Raw genomic sequence first — 19,680 nt, 5'->3', positions numbered from 1 at the left:
TCTTGACACTGAAACATATTGGATTCGAAAGCAAGAGTTTCTGAAATATAACTAGCGTAGAACAGACAACAGTTTTACTTTATTTCAACCTAAAAATACTGAAGTGTTCAGAGGGAGAAAGCTATGAATTGCAATGAGAAAGAAAGACATGCCTTTAATATTGCTCCTGTTACTTCTGCTAGACAGCAATGAGATTCAATGGAGACTTCAAACTGCAATCCAGAAGTTTTCAGAGGGAGGAATCTATTCACATGTGACATCTCTTTAATATCTTGTTTGCTTCTTCTTGAAAGTATCTATCTACATTTCTGCAAAACCTCAAAAAACATGCCTATACATGGAATGTACTGCAGTTTCCAGGTGAAATGAACACCAACAAATCTAATTCCTGTTCACAGAAAACTTAATTATGGGAAAGGCTATTGACGTATTTTCTCGTGGTTCCTTGCACAATATTTTGTTATCACCTCAAACCTTATTTTAATACATTTGTAAATTAAACTGTAAACACCTTTTTTTCTGTCTAATACATTTTGATGTTTGCATCACATTAACTCCATATGTATGGCTTTTTTGACAGAGTAAACTTGCTAGGTAGCTCACCTGGTACACAATGGCCATTGCATTGGCGGGTCTTCCAGTGAAACACGAGTCACGAAAAAGAGTTGAAAAACTTCTAGAAGCAAACAAAAAAGAGATGGCTGCTTCATCAAATGCGTTTTGACCTAAGTGTGTTTTTGTTAACACTATCAGTTAGGTTTAGTTTATGGTTTAGTGTAAGTGATACATTATTTTCAAAACTTGTAGTAACCAGACTTTTAATTTCTGCCTTGATACACATAACAAAAAAAAAAAAAAAACATAATAAAACACTGCCAGATTCACGTTCATCTGTTTCAGATAAAACTGAACCCACATTAATGCCACACACAGAGTGTTTTGAAATGTGCATTATTTATGAACTTATTATTTTTTAATGCCAAGCCAAATAATGGCAGTTAATAACAAAGGTTGTACAAAACTATTTAAAACATACAAGATTAATGCATAAGTAAAATATAGTAAAAACCATCAAATGTTTTGTCTATTTACTTTAAAACTTTGCAATCATGTAAAATATGTCAAGGAGTTTGTTTATAAAAATGCATTACTTGTTTTGTTTTTTGTAATTGTCAAATTTACCGGCAAATTCTGAGTGAACATTGTATCTACACCATTATTTTTTTCAATGTTATTTTGCAGAAATGTAGCCAGATTTTGTTGTTGTTGTTGTTTATTTCAATAGACAAATTAAGGTTTGGTGGTCTCGTATAGGCTAAACTTTCAAAAGAGATGATTAAACATTTAAAACTCCGCAAAACTTTCTTCAGATTCTTCTAAACTGAAAAGATCTGATCCATACTACCTCAAATAATATTACAGCACATCTAATATCTGTCTATTTCTATAGGGATTCCTTTCAAAAGCTAAATGACACATAACAGAGAACTCAGTTAACTCTCCCGAGCGATGAAAGAGCAATAAAAATACACCCTCCGGCTGAGTTACACACACAAACACAGATGCACACACATCCCAATAACACCTTGAGCTCTAAATCCTCCCTTATTGTTGAAAGACGAGAGCAATCCTTCGGTCCGAGAACCACGAAAGGGGAAAAGGTCGGTCGTCACACGCAACAAGTTGCGGACAACGGCGAGACGTCACCCTTGGTCACTCGAGCTTGTGGTGCATGAGGAAGAGGAGGAGTGACTCTGCCGCATCCCAGTGATGGGTGCTCGGCCCCCGGGAGAGACGGGAAGGGGGGATGATACGTATTAACCGAACAGACACCTGCTATTTTTGTGCAGCACCTGCCTGGCTGGCCTGCTGCGCTGCTGTCTGCGTGCACTGCAGAGATAACAGGGGGGCTATTCACAGCTAGTCGGAGAGAGTCAAGCCCTGTCTCACTTTCTATGTGTGTGAGTGTGTCTTACTCTCACACACATCGAGGCCTGCTCTGTTTACCCTCCCGTTCTGTCCAACAAACACATAGATACTGTCTCAACTCTGACACAAATGTACTGTCAATCCTTCTCAAGCAATTCTATCTCAATCCGGGCATCTTTATGTCTTTCTTTTACACACACACACACACACACACACACACACACACACACACACACACACACGCACGCACACACACACACACACACACACACACATTCAGTCTGTCTGCTTCAGACTGCGGCCAGCTGATCTTGGAAAAGGAAGCATTTTGTCTGAAAATTTTTACTGTTTCCAGTTTTGTGAAAAACTTGTAATCACTTTAAAAAAGCATCTCACAATCAGCAAGCAACAAACATGTAATTTGATTCAAAATTATATATAGACCACATCCAGCTTCTCTCTTGGGTTCATTGTTTACTCCATTTTACACCAAACGGTAATACTAACCGTGGGTAATTTTATCATGATTTATCGTTAAACCGGTAATCGTTACATCCCTACTGTACATCAACACTTTGGCAAGCACCTAGAACACTTTAGCATCACGGCGGTGAGTTTTGCACACATAAGCAACAAAATGCATAAATCTAGTTGTCATTTACTGTGCACTGTATTCAAACAAACATTTTAGCTTGCGTCATCTGTACAACATGCAGTAAGTGTACATTTCCACTGTTATCTGTAGATGTTATCCTCTATCTAAACATTCTGTTCTCCGCCGCACGTCTCCAGTCTGTCCTTTCATATGATTTATTTTTCAAAGTCATGGAACCTATAGGTAAAAATAAATAAATAATATTAATAAATCATGCAGTGCCTAAGAGGCCAAAGACAACGTGTCAGCAAAAAGAAAAACAACAGGCAGTTACAGGCCAGCTAGTTTACAACATCTTGGTGTAGGAAAATTCTCTTTCCTAGAAGAGTCTTTCTCGGGAAGATACTGCCTCATGGAGAGATGTGTCGGTTTTCATCTAGGTCCTTTTTGTCGTTTCAACCAGCATCAGCATATTGTATATACCTGGTTCAGTCCTTTTTGTAGTACTAAAAATAATATAATTTTTAATATATATACACACACACATATATATATATATAATAGTTGGCAAACAACTAAAACTCTATTGTACACCTACAAAATATTAGATAATCATTTATTGTAATGTTTTAATGCATGAACTGAAACTGAATGAAAAAAATTAATAAACCTTTTTACATTTCTTATACTATATAAAACTATATTATTGCTCATTTTTATTCAGAATACACTGACAATATACATGTGTCCATTTATAACTTTAAATGTTACATATTTATTAGTAAATATAAAAAATAGCATTATTAATAAATGCAGGAAAAGTATTGTTTCACATTAATTCATGATTTTTAATCAGCCTGCCTAAGGACTAAAGATGAAAATTTGACTAAATCTTTGGCACATTTTACATATTGGCATGTATAATTAATGTTTGTTGTCTTGGATAAAATAAAATGAAATAAAATAAAATGAAGCATTAACTAATGTAAGTGGACTGACCCTTTTTATTCACCCCCCCCCCCCCCCAAAAAAAAGAAAAAAAAACTGCTAAAAGGTGTTAACTTGATATCCTTTGTTATAAAAAAAATTATAATTTAATAAATAAAAAAAATAAAAATCCATTAAAAATACTTACAAATACAGATTCTGAAAGCTGCTAATATGAGGGTGGTCATATACATTTCCAGTGTATACCTTAGTATTACCTTCTGAAAGCCTCTCTGTAGCATGATAGCACTATAAAAGCATTTTAAAGTTAGTTCATAGTTAAATTTGCCTTTTAAATGGCTAGTTTTCCTGGGAAGCCAGGGAAGCAGTTCCTTTTAACTAAGGTTATAAATTATGCAAAATTACTAGAGCAAAAAAACCCAGCAGTCATCACATGTAGAATGCAAAGGACAAAAGTCGAATTCAGGTGTTGATTGCATTTCAATCATGCATGTATATCCCAAAGCACACCGTGAAACAATCCCCTATTCTCCCAGACAATATATGAAAGCTTTGTCTTCAGAAACACTGTTGACATGTGAAACGTGCTTTACATAAGCCTGGCACTAGAGAGGTTTGTTTATTACCAGCAAGAGCCACAGAATTATGAAGCATCAGCGGGCCTGAAGTGTGCATACATTCACAACAATAGACCGATGAACCAATGCAAGCCACACCGCATCCGATCGCTCACCCCGCACGTGAGCGAATTACAAACTACTCAGTTTTGCAAGATATGGATCTCGCATGCATGACCCATGAAACATGCTACTGAGAGCCAACAAGCCCTGAGTGAGATGAAAAAAAAGCCTTATCAACCAGCTACACCTGCTTAAATTTCCTAAAGGGATGCAAACAGAATTCCATCATGATTTCAACGCAATTCTAAAGAATTCTAAGTTGAATTTTTTTACAAAATGAAACATCACACAAACAAAAACTAGACATTTCAGACCATCAATAGAATTGAAACGAATCCATGTGATTTCCTTTAAAATGTCCGGCAGCGAAACATTCATTCAGCACAAGACATAAAGCTCTGAAAAGAGATAGCACAATATCCAATAAGACTCAAGAATCAAGAATAAATAAAACTCCTGAAAATCCTGCTGGATCCTGTTATTGGTTTTAAATTCCAATTCCAAATACATATCCGCTATCTTTCTCCTTGACTGGGGTGTATATATTGACTTAATATTACTTGATTTACCATCTTAAGGGCTTATGGTGGTCTTTCAGAAACCCATGCTTCCTAACAGGACTTTTACATCACAAACAGAACCAATGCCTTCATCAAAAGGAATGTAAAGAAAATCACAAACTCTTTTTCACAAACTCTCAGCTTCCATGTGATATCCTTTAACCACCCAATTGCAAGACATTATTCCATTCCAATAAGTAAACCCCTCATCAACAGACTCGTTCATCCAGTTGGATTTGATTCTTAAAGGATTCTGGATCCCATTAAGATTGGTTTCAAACGGAAATGCTATTTCATATATACCTCTCCAGGATTTTACGACTAGGGTGGATGCAGTGACTTGATGAACCTTCTACAAGATCAAATGTGCAGCATGGTAAGAAATTAAGGCAAAAAAACAAAGAACTCATCATGTTTTTATATTTGTCGAGCATTCCTAATATTTTAGGCCAATAATTACGGCTTCAGCGCCTCCGCAGAGCTAACACGAAGTGTTTATAATGAGATCATCGATTCAAATCCTGACAAAATGCCACTCTAATTAATTAACCTAATGATAATAATAAAAAAGTTGATTTGCATTAAATCTATCGCTAATATGACTGAGCGGCTCACCTGGTAAGTTGGATGTCGGTGCGTTTAAATCCTCAAGGTGATGCGTTCCTTCTTGGCGCAGGATGCGGGACAAAGCTGATAATTTCACCTGCCTCTGTTCCGAAGCGATCACGCGCACCGGGCTGACATATCGGTCCGACGCGGGGGTCTTTGAGCGGGTCCGGTGCGCACCGGGCGTTTATAGCGCAGTGGATCTGCGTTCTTTCACCGGCTCACGCAGACACAATGTCCCTTTCGCGACGGGATCTGTCGGGATCCGGTGTGAGGACGCGCTGCTGTAATTCTGTGAGGATATAACGGGTAGGTGTGGTTGGGTGAACGGACGGAGACAGACAACCGTGGCACGGGTCCAAAAGAGCAGTCCTGCGTTAAGACGCACAGAGCAGCGTGTGTGTCCGCCCGTTGAAAGCCTTTCAAATGCAGAAGATTCACGTGCATATGAAGATATCAATGTCTGAGGATCCTTAAATGGTTTTGGGGATGGTTAATAACGCAGTACATCCTCCTGCAGTCTGGAGCGGAGCGTCTCTCCAACGTTTCCTTTGGCGATGCTCAAGAATCAGTCTGTGCGTTCTGCTGTCGTATAAACTGATATTTACATCCACCGGTGAGACGCCGAGCGCTGCGTAAACACGAGCTTCATCCGCGCGCTTCAGACTGAAGCACCTAACCATCCAAGAGGGGGGATGGATGGTTCTCTCTCTCTCTTTCTCTCTCTTTCCCTCACACACAAGCACAACACAGACACACAGACACATTCATTCAGTTAGGCAACGTATACCCACTCGGATAATTAGATCTAATTAACATCTACATTTTTTCACCTATAGATTAAATGGAGAGCAAATAGAAATGCATTTTCCCCTGGGAAAAATACCCTATTAATTTCACGCGTCTTTTGAGATTCAGTGGAGATCCCGGAAACGGATTAAACTGTTTTCAATATTACATTCACGCAGTAATATTACAGTGCATTTAGGCGATATCTTTTTTTGTTGTTGTTACCAGTATTGCGCCCCCTGGGAATTGAACCCACGACCTTTTGCGCCGCTAACGCAACACTCTACCACTGAGCCACAGGAACATCTCTCAATATGCACTGACGTATATCTCATCAAACTGGTTTAAGGCACATATTAATTCCATAATTAAGTCCATGTGGACATATTTGGTTTGCGTCTTATGTGGTTTCAGGAGAAACATCTGAGACAAAGACAGTGCTTGAATTAAATGTATTTTAAGCCAAATCTTCATTAAGTCTTCTGAGCAATATTATTTTTAATAGCTACTGGAGAGCACCCTCCTCAGACTTTTACTGCTATAAAATAAAGCTAATTATGATTGCACTCTTAAAAATTAATATTAATTACATAAAAAAACACATTTCTATTGTCTGTAATATACCTTAAAAATCCTACAGAAGAAAAATATGCAGTTTTACACACTTCAGATGCAGAATCTTTACTGCATAAGTAAATATGTTTAAAAAAACAAAACAAAAAGAAACTGTGTTATTGTCTGTGAAGATGTACGCGACTATTTTTCACACTCAAAAGCCTGCATTTATTTGATCAAAAATAAAGTAAAAAAGTAATGTTGTAAAATATTATTATAATTTCATAATTTTTTGGAAGCGTAAAACAAATTTCAGGAAGTTTTGATGTTAAAATATAGTTAAATAGTTAAAAATAAAATATTTAAAGTATTTATTTCTTTCCAAAAATGGCCAGAATTTTCCAAAACGTTCAAAAATGTCCATTACTAATGGATTACTCTGTTGCTACATATCAAACCAAAACATATAATAAAAAAAATATAATATACTATATATAATATACTATATACTACTTACAGTAAATATAATATAATATAATATAATATACCGTTGACCCAACCTTATCTCTAACTGCATTTCTGTACTGATGATTTTAGGTTGAACCTGCAGTCAAAGAAGTAAAAAAAAAAAAAAGCATTAATAACGGTCCACAAAATGAAATGCATAAATAATACAGGCAGTCTAACTATATTTCATGTGTAAAAACAGAGAACAGATATGCAAGTGTCATTTGGACACTTCAGGTGACTCAGCAGCATAGAGGGTCCTGCTTTTCTCTTTCTGTCACACGCAGAACAGATTTTCCAGATGGATTCTCGGCTGATTCACTGAGATGTGTGGGATTTTTGCTTCGGAGCCTGATATATTCGCCAGTGCGATGTGACTCATTAAAGTTTAAAGTGCACTCAAAAGACTACAAACGCACTGAACCACAGGATCAAAAGCACATGCATGCATTTCTCAAGGGTTGTTCACATCAAATAGGAATGCTTAAATCAGACAAATGAGCAAATCAGTAACATTCGGTGCTTGTACTACTTAAATAATAAAATAATTAAAATAATTCAATTGTAGAAAAGACTGAAAAAACAAGTGTGCAATAATATTTTTTCAGGCCTGAAAACAAGACTCTGAAAGTCCAGTTTCCCCCGTTATCCCCCAACGAAACTGCTATCAGAGACAAAAAGGGAGGGGGGGCACTTTTTAGTAATATTCCCGTCAGGCAGGTTTTCATCACCCTTACTTCTGTTGCTGAGGAGATGAGCATCAGGAAACCATTACGCTGATATTTTTAGGCAAGCATTGAAACAGATGCCGCTTTGATATGGAACGGCGGAAAAGTATCCGATTCTGACATCTACAAATTGGACACAGGTCAGTGGCAAATCATTCCAGAAAGTGTTTTTAGCACGGACCCTACAAAATTGAAAACCTATGTGCAAATCACTACAAAAGCCAGCAGGCCACGCCACAACATTGTAACAATTTATATCAATAAAATGGGTCACCGAAAACAAAAAGTCTGTCCAATGCTCTCAAATCACATTTGAAAATTCAGAAATGTAGCATTTTGTCACTTGTTCACCAATGGATTCTCAGCAGTGAATGGGTGCCGTCAGAATGAGAGTCCAAACAGCTGATAAAAACTGTTCTGAACTGTTTTGGCTTGTAAACGGTGCTTGATCCGTGCACATTTCTCTCCTGATTCAGATGGGATAACTTTTTTCTTTTCTTTTTTACTGGAGAAAGCATATTATGGATAGAGGACTCTAGATGGATGCAATGGTATGAATAAAAAAAAAAAAATCTTAATGATGGATTTGTTTCTTACAAACACGCAGCTTTTTGCTTTACAAGATATTAAGTGATGGACTGATGGAGTCATGTGGATTACTTGTGATTTACTATAATTTTTTTATCACCTGTTTGGACTCTCATTCTCACGGCACCCATTCACTGCAGAGGATCCATTAGTGAGCAAGTGATGAAAACCTACATTTCTCCAAATCCGGTGTAATGAAGAAAAAAAAAAAACTAATCTACATCTTAAGTAAATTTCCAATTTGGAGTAAGCTATTTTTTTAACTCACTGTTGGCACACTTAGCATAAGAAATGAGAATAAAGAGCTGCAACAGAGGGAAAGATTTAAATTGATTATTATTAAATGCATCGTTACAGGATTCATTTGAAGTCCTTTAAACCTGAAGAGCAAAAATAAAAATAAAAATAAATTTAAAAAATTGGCTTTTTAAACAGGTTCAGCTTTCTTCCACTGGTGGGAACGAATGTTATCACCCCAAACTCAAACATTTGGTAGCTGCTTTGGATAAAAGCATCTGCTTGATAAGTCTGAATCAATGTAAACTCACGTCTCTATGAGCCTCCGTTGCTGTGTTGAGCTAGTAGGGATGAACAAACAAACAAAGCAATCAGACACAAAACCACGTTTTACACTTCCTGAGGATCAACTTCCTCACCGTTAACTCTGCACATCAAGCTGGGATAGTTGAAGGTAACAGAAAAACTCTATGCTGGAGCTTTGAGTCATTTAATATAATTGCTTTTTATCTTCAACAGCTTCCAACCATTTTAATAGATAATGCTACAGAGCAGGTAAAAATAGACACATATCAAGGTATCCCTGGAGATGGCACTGAACATCACAAACAGGTTTATTGACTGTGGGTGTGATGTGATGTGAAGATTGTTCAGACAGTGCTGCTGTATCGTGCTGAAGACAGAGAGACTTCTGCTGCCATCTAGTGCTGAAGCAGATTCTGACGTGATCTCAAGTCTTAGACGGTCTTTGGGAATATTATTCTGAGATGCAAATTTTATTTTTTCAGTTTATAAGTTTACAACTCACAATTCAGAGAGAGAGAAAAAAGTTCCAAATTGTAAGATAAAAAAGAAAAAAAAGTCTGAATTCTGAGATAAAGGTTCACAATTTCCTTTTTAATTTTCTTTCTCCAAGGATGAAATATAATAAAAAAAATTTATTGCATTATTTTTCAGTTAGTTGCCAAGGCAACATGTAATTTTCATTAATTTTAACGATGTACTAAAATAACTAAAACCAAATTGAAATACAAATGAACAGACTATATAAAATAATCAACAAAAACCTAACTTAAACTCAAAACCAAAATAAAAAATATAAATTAAAACTAATTTAAAATATTAATAATAAAGATCACATCAGTATTTTAATTACACAAAAATAACACCTCAGTGTTAAAAGAGCAGTATATAAAGCATTTGTTTACAAAATGCTGTAAATACCACATATACATTTTTTTATGAGTTAATTTATCATTTTTTACATTTTTTATTCATTTATTGAGTCAGCTCATATTCGATAATCTGGGATAATTAGAACCAGTTAACAAAAGTGTTGTCTATGGACAAGAGGCTAAACTTTCAAAGTTTAAACAAATTTGAAGTCTGATTCACTATTATAAATATGCTTCCTTAATGAACATCTAATTTGCATTCAATAAAATATCAGGCTCTTGCTTTCTAGATATCAGTCATTAAAAAAAAAAAAAAAAAACCTTAATTGAACCACTAATCACAATAAACAAAAAATACCACTGTGACTTTACAGCTTTCCTTTATTACTCAACCACAGTACATCACATCTTCCAGCTAAAAAATGAAAGCATTAGCCAACACACACAAAGCATCTTACATCACCTCTTTATACACACATGTACCTGGTAATATACACTCATTCCTTGCAAATCTCGAAAAAGAGTATGTGACTGAGTGTGACTAGTAATACTGCAAATTAGCTTTATAATCGCTATACAAAAATTGTGAGTTGTCATAGAGTATTTTAGAGTTCTCTGATAAGGTTGTGCTGTGTCACCGAAAGGGCAAACTCTTCAAACAATCATCATGAGGAGTTTTGTGAGAGTCTGATAATCTATCCAGCTCTCGCAGTCAAAGGTTTTGAGATTATTGCTCGGTTGTTCAGAGATGTGAATACTAACCCTTTTCAAGCAAATAATAATAAAAATCCTAACATCCTTTTCATATATTAGGCTAACATGTACTACTTAATCTCGGAAAGTCATATAATATACACTGAAATTATCACACTATAATTAGTCCGTTTTCTTTTCATATCTTATCTATTACATGCATACTGAAAGTGGCACACACCTGCTTTAACCCCAAGTTTGCTATGCTCATTATGACACACGTCAGGATGAAAAATGATTTTTCCTGCAGTCTGTGGTTCCTAAGATCAATGTAAAGCAGGTTTTGTTTTACTGGCAGCATTTGAGGACAAAGATGCAGTATATTGTCAGTCAAACAAATGAAAATGTTCCTGAGTACACACTGCTTTTTACAAGAGTTGAGGTCTTAAAAATCTCAAAGTCTTAAAAACCGCTTTAAGAATTACAGACACCAGGAAAAAAAACAACTGAGTGACTTTAAGAGAGGAATACAGCAAACAAGATGTTAAAGAAATAGTTCACGTAAAAACTCTGCTTTTTGATCAAAAGAAACCATATAGTGACCAGATGCTTCCAAGACCCTAACAAAAAACAGACACAATTAAAGTATCATAACCATAAGCTGTTCAATTGATTTGCATGATAAATACTAAATGTAAAGATACAGACCCCCGAAAAATAACAATTCAATCGTTAAACATCCTGATGTCGCTCAAAACATGCATGACTTTCTTCTGTGGAATATAAAAAGAGATTTTAAAGAATGTTGGTAATCATTGACTTCCATTGTTTGGACAATGAAAGCTTACCAACATTTCTCTAAATATCTTCTTTTGTGCTTTGCAGAAGTCATAAAAGTTTAAACAAGTAAATAATGAAATTTTCATTTTTGAGTGGTTATTCACTAATTCATCATCATCATCATCATCTCTTAGCTTGAAAGCTGTTGGTCACTATATGGTTTATAATATTCAAAAATGACCAGTTTATGGTCCATGGAAGAAATGAAGTCAGATTTTCATTTTTAGGTGAACTATCACTTTAAGTCCAAAAAAAATAAATAAAACAAACTACATGTCTAGGCTACAAAGACACACCTATCCCTTTAAAAATGGCTCTTAAACAGTAAAGGTTTCTTCATATTATAGCAAAGACTTAACCTTATAAAAATAGATCTGGAAGTTCATGTTAAACATCCATTGACCACATGAGAGCATGTCTTATACAGCGAGGCATGTTTGTGAGAGAAGTGGCCACTATAAATAGCTCAGCTGCAAAAATGACAGTAATGTGATTTGATGAGCTGGCATGCAGTAATATTAAAAAAAACCTTTCAGGGTTCTTCCTCTCGCAGACGTAAACACAGACAAGAGGTCAGCAGTGGATGGAGGTCACGACCCCATTCTAAGACGGCTCAGAAAACTGTCAATCACACATCAGTCTGGCGTCAGAGTTCATTTACACATCATTACATCAACATGCACAAGCTAAGAGAAGTGAATGCGGGAAGAACGTGTGATGTTGTGGGTGTAGCGTGAGGTTTCCTGTCGTTCAGGTCAGGTGCTCACAGTGGGGGAGAATCACGGCTGTTAACCTCCTCCACAATTCAGTGTGTCGGGCAAAAGTGGGGAAATATTTACAAATTCAGTCCCCATTTTAGAGGCTGGACATGCCAACTACTTGATTGTGATACAGATTTCACAACTCTATACACTGATGCATCACAATCACAATATCATATCAACTGGACCAGGGAAGAGTTTTCATCTCTCCCACACGGTTTACTTCACTTTTGTCTCATGGAAGCAGCTCTGGTTTTAGAGTTTTTGCTTATACAGACAATCTGTTTCTTCTTAAACATATAAATTAATACATGAATAATAAATAAATAAAAATTATAGAAAGATCAACACAATAATCGCAAGGAAAACATCTTGATAGACTACTATTCAAAAGTTTGGGGTGAGTAAGACTTTTTGTTTTTGAAAGAAGTCTGTTTTGATCTACATGTATAAGGTACACAGTACAGTCAACACAGTAAAAGCTTGCTGAATAAAACCATTCATTTCTTTAAAAAAAATAAAACTAAATCCTCAGATCCCAAACTTTGAATGGCAGTGTATTTTTCCAGATATTCATATTGTATCAGTACAGCTCTACCCACATCCTTAAAAACAGTGTTTGGGTCCCAAACTCCTTTTTTTTTTTTTAAATGACAGGGAAGCAAAGGGAAAAATGCAAAAAGAAAAATGTAGAATCTGGAAAAACAAAACTGGTATGGACCTACACTACTAGTCAAAAGTTTGGAAACATCTATTCATATTTTTGTTATGACTATTTTATTAGAATAATAATAAAAAAAAGAAAATATAATACAGAAATTACAAAATTACAAAAAAAATAATAATAATAAAATTAAAAAATCTTATGACTGAGCTCCTTCTTTGTCTAGATTCCAGCTTTGGACATTCGTCAACTTCATGAAAGCATCCTGGGACAGTTTTTAAACTCTATTGAAGACATTTAGATGTATACTGGACAGTTTCATATTATCAACAGGACTGGTTGCTTCACTGGTCTGACATGTCCATTTAAAAAAAAAAAAGAAGATTCATTAAGATTTTAGCTTTGGAAAGAAATTCGTAAGTAGGCACAATGCATCAAGCATTTAAGCAGAAGACTTTAGATCAAAAGGTTTTTAAGATCATGAAAATCAAACTCAGTGTGTCCAAACTTTTGACTGGTAGTGTATCTCGAGATGCCTGATGAAGATCAGTTCATCAGAAAACAACATTCACACACACAGCAGATGGTCTAAAAAATATTGAACACACACACACACACACACACACACACACAATCTGTCCAGCAGATTGTCCTAAAATTGTCTGCTCCTAAAAAAAGGTGATGATGGTGTATTTTAAAACAGACTGGTCTTATGCATACCATGGAGAACTAACAAAAGAGAAAGAACATAAACACCCACAACAGCTTCATAAAGATATTAGATATCAGTCCTGTTCAAAAGACATTTCATTTTTCCTGGTCACAGAAATCACAAGCCAAATCAGCTGTGAAAGCCTCAGACGAACTGAGGTCCTGAGACCGACGCGGACGCTCACACATTCAGATCTTTTGGGTGTGAAGTATAGTGGTCTTCTCAGTAGAAAACTCAGCTCCAGGCTGATAGAAACATAAAAGTTTAACGTTTAGAGAAGAACGAACCCTCCAGAAGCAGATCCTGTTTGTTTGCTCTCCATATACGTCGACGATTTGTTGCCATGAGCGTAATGAAGGGTGCATTTACTGTGCAGCCACTTCCTGGCTGATGAACCGGCGCAGGCGTTCCAGATACTGGCTGTAGAGCTCGATGTCGTTGTGCCCGGCTCCTTCCACCCACAACGGCTCCACAGCCTTCGGGCAGCGCTCAAACAGGGCCAGACCATGAGAGAAATCAATCACTTCATCCTCCGTCCCGTGGATGATCAGCACCGGAGATGTGATTTTAGACACCTTCTCAATGCTGAGGGAGGACAAGACACAACAAAGAGTTATTAAAGAAATAGTCCACTATTTACTCTCCATAATGTCATTCCATTCTTTCTTCAACTTCTATTCTTCTGTGAACTGTAAAAAGGACCTTTGAAGAACTCACTGGTCCAGGGCAATTAAATAAAATACTCTTTTAGTCTTCAACAAGGTCGTAAATAACCATGAAAATAGTTTCTATCAGTCCAAGAACTACATTTTGAAATCTTACAGTAGCTGCAACTTTTCTGTGATGCGAAGCGATCATTATTATAGTCTTCAATCTTCAATCACATGTTCTTTCAGAAATCATTCTAATATACTGATATTATGCCCAGGAAATGTTTATTATTATTATCATCAATGCTGAAAACAGTTGTGTTGTTTAATAGGTTTGTGAAATCCTAGACAAATACTTTTCAAGAAATAAAAATACATTTTATATATTTTATAATATAAATGTCAATCTTAACCAACTGAATGCATAGTTTCTGGATACAAATATTTGTTTCTAAAATTCTTATTCACTTTTAAACTGTTTATTCCACAGAACTCAAGTCATCCATAAACAGAACAACATGTGCGTGAATAAATGACAGAATCTTCTTTTTTTGTGAACTACCCCTTTAGTTAGTAAAGAGGTTATAAAAAAAAATTGTATACCAGAGTAATGTAAAAACAGTACAACAGTACCATAACTGTAATCTAAAATCTAGCTTCTCTATTGACTGCCATTCAAAAGCATTCTGACTTAATAATATCTTGCAAGCAGTGCTAATAAAGCCCAAATCTTTCATACTATACAATAGCAGATTTTTTACCATTGCTAAATCTCAGAGGGAAAGGGAATTATATTTTTCCCTCTTTATGGAAACCTACAGCTCTTAATTCTGAATGGATGAGCCATGTTTGAAGACTTAAATGATATAAGCACACCTCAGTTGAGATCCATGTTACTGCATGAGCTATTTTATATATTCTACTGTTTAGACCACAGTGTTAAGAACATCTTTGTCATGCAAAGAAGGAGGTTTTCAGTGCTCACTGACTTTGGGAAGGCGTCAAAGCAGTACGTCTTCTTGGTGTCAGGGAAAGCCACCCTCATCCCGGAGGTGAGGGGGGAGTGAAGGACCACAGCAGCACACTCATAACGGGACGCCAGGTCCACGGTGGGCACGGTACCAATGCTCTGCCCATAAAGGATTATATTCTCAGGGCAGATGCCATACCTGAGACAACACAGAAGTGATTCCACACATGACATAATCAACACTACATTTTAAAACAGCACCACTACAACTGCATGCTATCTAGATTCTGACAGACCTTGAGCGCATAGCGTGCCACGCAGCATCTATGTCTGCATACAGATTCTTCTCGGAGGGCTTCCCTGTACTGACCCCATAACCAGAGTAATCATAAGAGAAGATGTTGCAGTTGATACGAGTGCCCAGCCCGATGTAGAAGCTGCTCATCTGACCGAGATCCACAGCGTTCCCGTGAGAAAAGAGCACAGTGTACCTGTAGAGCACAAAAACAGGGACAGATATAGAGGACTGGCTTTAAAACCGATTGTGAGAACTAACTGTCCAAACATTGCAAAATAATATTTCTTGATTGAGAGGAAGAGATTCAACAATATAATTCTGACATCTCTAGATATACAGAACTTAACACTACAGTCATGTCCATAAATTAGTATTTATTCAGTATCAATATTTTGTACATGCAGAAATTCTCTACTTTTTAAGTCAGTACGTTTTTCTGCGGTTCTACTTTTAATCGGATTTAATCATGTATCAACTTACTTAATCATATAATAATCACATTCCTGGTGGAAAACTAAAAGACCCACGATTATTTTTATATAAAGCCTTATATATATATATATACGTGTGTGTGTGTGTGTGTGTGTGTGTGTGTGTGTGTGTGTGTGTGTAATGCATTATAAAGCTATTTATCAACTTATGTAATTGTATATAATGTATAATCATATTACTGGTGGAAAAACTACACTAACTATGAAACTTATCTCATTCATACAGTATATACACACATGTACGTATTATATGCATTATAACATTTGAAGCTTTTTTTAGCCATGTGTTATAATGTATTATTACAGTGGTTACAGTTATTCATGAGATCTTACAATGCATTAGAAGGTGCATTAGAAGGCATAATTCATGCGTTAAAACTACCTTTATAATGCATTATATATAATGGCTTTAAGTAAAGTTTTAGCAAATAGTTTTGAAAATGACTTTAACTTGTTCCTCTGTGTTGTAATGAGTATAGTTGTGGTGTGAACTTAAAACTTCATCTTTATCATATTTATTATAGTTATTCTGAGAAGACTAGCCCTAAAGAACGCTTTTTCTATTAACATCTTAAGCTGATCCTTCCTCACCTTGCGGATGGGGCACAGCGGATGTACATGCATCCGACTCTGTTGCCACGGCTGGAGGGAGTGAGGAAGACCTCGGTTCCATCCAGCTCTCTCTGGGAGTACTGGAACTCTGCTCGCTCAGAGAGCTGCAGCTTCCATCGGCCTTCTCCACTTCTGTCACCAAAACCCCCTCCTCCTCCTTCTCCTTCTCCTTCTCCTCCTCCAGCCACACCTCCAGCCACTCCTCCAGGCAATCGGGAGCGCAAACCTGAGGCTTCAAGTTTAGAGGTCACAGTTGAGGTGGACTCCAGGTCTGGGAGAAGAGCGTAGGTGGGCTCCGGGGGCAGGAAGGCCAGCTTCGCTGCAATCCGGCTCGGACATGGCGGGCAACAGAACAGGCCGCACAACTCACTAATGGATAAGCCATTCATTTTCTTCTGCTGGGAATTAGAGATCCTGTGAAAGATTGCATGGGTTTAATTATCAGATTTCAACATCACTCACATAAGCCAATACCAAAAAAGCAATCCAGCCAAGTGAGAATGTCATTTCATGTTAAGGAGGGTTGACATTTAGATTAAAGGAAAATGTTGATTTGGACATCATAAGACAGTGCGATTAACCTTTAGAGACATTTTAACTGGGCACGGAAATTAAAGCTGCATTCGGGTCTGCGACTACAGCAAGGCTGACGTCAGGAGAGCTGCCTGTGTAATCACAAAACTACAGGACAGATCAGATCTCACCATTTAACTTAATCACACATTCATTCAGAAAACAACTATCTATGCACACAACAGCTGCTTTTTTTGTAAAAGCTTTTTTTTTTTTTTTTGTAAAAGCCTCAAGTTAATTTGTCTCGATTTAATGTACCGATAGTCATGCAAATAAATATGCATTAAAACATAAATAACTAAATAAATAAATAGAAATCTAGTGATCTCAGACTGATCTTTGCATCTCAATCCATGAAAGCAAAAAAAAAAGTAATTTACAAAGAAATAAATATAAATAAAATAAAATAAGAAATATGACTAAAATTATAGATAGATAGATAGATAGATAGATAGATAGATAGATAGATAGATAGATAGATAGATAGATTAGTAACACTGCATGATACAATTTACAATAAAATAAATCACATGAAATACAAAACATACAGACCATTTGCACAATTTACGAAATTTGTTTTTTTAATTACACATCAAATGCTTCCAAATTATTTACAACAGTGAGTGTATTACTTTACTCTTGACATGATCATAAATAATGAATTTCAAAAGAATAAACCAGATAGTATGTATCAATATCTAGTGAGTTAGCACTAGCTGGATTTCTGGCTAAATAAATCAAAGACATCACTTACCAAAAGAGGTATCGAAATACAAAACGGGGTTTGTCTACCTACAGATACAGTAAACGCTAACAGTTTGATACGGATTGATAAGAAACAGGCAGTAAGACGACAAACATCTTGTTGATTGTAGCAGGATCAGCCCGGCATTAACACCCAACACTGATGTTTTCATCTGTCGGGCAAAAAACGAAGGCAGCGCCGGATGTGCCGCATTTCACAATAAAAGCCCTTTAACCGGAAAAGTTTACTGAGGAAGATGAGTTGGATAAATATAAACTTACTTAAAAATCTTAATATATTTACTAATACCTACAAATATAACAAATAATAAAACGAATTACATATTACTATTAAATATGAAATTTACACAGCCAAATGTTTTTTATTAATGTATCACAAATATAATAGTTCATTCAAACAATCACTCATCGTCATTCTGTAATGTGTGAGAAAAACAACAAATAATTTTTTTAATGACTTTAACTGAAAAATAATAATAATCATAATTTTAAATAATAATAATAATAATAATAATAATAAAATAGTTAAGATGGGCCTGTGTTATAGGCCTTTCTTATCTCAAATTACTTCCTTATCTAGTATTCAATGCAACAGCTGATGTGACAAAAATAAATATAGGTTGATACCTTTTCAAGGTTGATTTATGACCCACAGAATCCTTGAAATTACATTTTATCAGCATTGTGCCCTTGAGTAAAAAACTTCCAGTGTGTTTTGGGGGGTAAAAAAATTATAATAAAAAAAAGGAGGATATTGCCTTCTTGTTAGTGTACAAATACAGTCTATCGTTGAAAAAAAAAAGGTATATATTGAGGCAAAACATTTAGTTAGGCAGTATCACACAAATACGAGTGCTGTTTTTCGATATTAGTGCAATCCCAAATAAAATATTCACACAGCACTAAGTAATTATGGTACATTATGGATTCAGTATTTGTTTTTGCTAATGAAAATAGGCCCAAACGAATCCACAGCAGATCAGTTGCCAAACAATCAGTGGTGTTTCGTTACTGAATGAATTCCTGTTTCTAATAAATGGAGTTAGTCACTGCTGACCTGTTTTTATACTGATGACCCATTCATGAGCGCTTTGAATGAATAGATTGAATGATTTAATGATTACTCTGTCACTTGACTGTCACTTGCCTCGAACTACTGCCGATTTTGGTTTAATATTTAAAGTATCATTCATGTATTTATTCATTTAAATTATTTGAATATTATCGAAATAGATTTAAAAATACATCTAGAAAGATATATCTGTTTTTTTTTAATAGGCCTATAATAATAGCATCCTAAAATACCATCCACATTTCACATTTTACTGCCAAAGTCTAATACAAGTAGGCCTACATCAGGGGTGGTTCTAGGGTGAGTGGAGATCCGGGGCTTAGCCCAGAAAAATCCATGTATGTGACTTTTTATTTTAATAAATCAGAAAGATATACCTTATTTAAAATATACAAAAACAATAAAAACAAAAACAAATTTAAAACATTTTATTTAAAGTATTGAGGAAAATACATTTGCTTTTTGCAAACAAAAATTAAGAATTGCAAAACAAATGAAACAGCGCGAAAGCAATGATTTTGCAATACATATTTTCCATGGTCATATCTATTAATTTATTTGCAACGCTGCTTTTATTTTGCGTGTCAGTCTAGTTTGAGTCTAGTCTAGTCTAGTCCATTTTTCCTTTGCGCTTCACTTTTCTGCACGTCACTCTTTGTGGCACCGTTTTTTGACGTGGGGG

At 35.8% G+C, this 19,680-nt stretch overlaps 2 protein-coding genes across 2 annotated transcripts in view; both read right to left on the bottom strand.

The window, feature by feature from the left end:
- The window catches only part of LOC127950868 (semaphorin-6B-like), a 108,319-nt gene extending 102,335 nt beyond the window's left edge, over positions 1-5,984 (bottom strand). Inside the window, exon 1 of the mRNA XM_052548219.1 lies at positions 5,328-5,984. The gene's annotated coding sequence lies outside the window, so the exon portion shown is untranslated. The remainder of the gene's footprint in view (positions 1-5,327) is intronic.
- Positions 5,985-10,260: 4,276 nt separating this feature from the next.
- LOC127951603 (alpha/beta hydrolase domain-containing protein 17A) lies at positions 10,261-18,099 on the bottom strand. Its single transcript, XM_052549583.1, has 5 exons — positions 17,916-18,099; positions 16,568-17,002; positions 15,484-15,678; positions 15,207-15,386; positions 10,261-14,152 (listed from the first exon to the last, which is right to left on the bottom strand). Exons 2-5 carry the CDS (start codon positions 16,975-16,977, stop codon positions 13,933-13,935), a joined length of 1,005 nt encoding a protein of 334 aa, XP_052405543.1. The 5' UTR covers positions 16,978-17,002; positions 17,916-18,099; the 3' UTR covers positions 10,261-13,932.
- Positions 18,100-19,680: the final 1,581 nt, after the last annotated feature.

This window comes from Carassius gibelio, chromosome B2 (assembly GCF_023724105.1).
Source record: "Carassius gibelio isolate Cgi1373 ecotype wild population from Czech Republic chromosome B2, carGib1.2-hapl.c, whole genome shotgun sequence".
NCBI classification, from domain to species: Eukaryota; Metazoa; Chordata; class Actinopteri; order Cypriniformes; family Cyprinidae; genus Carassius; species Carassius gibelio.
This window is presented reverse-complemented; position numbering and strand designations above follow the sequence as displayed.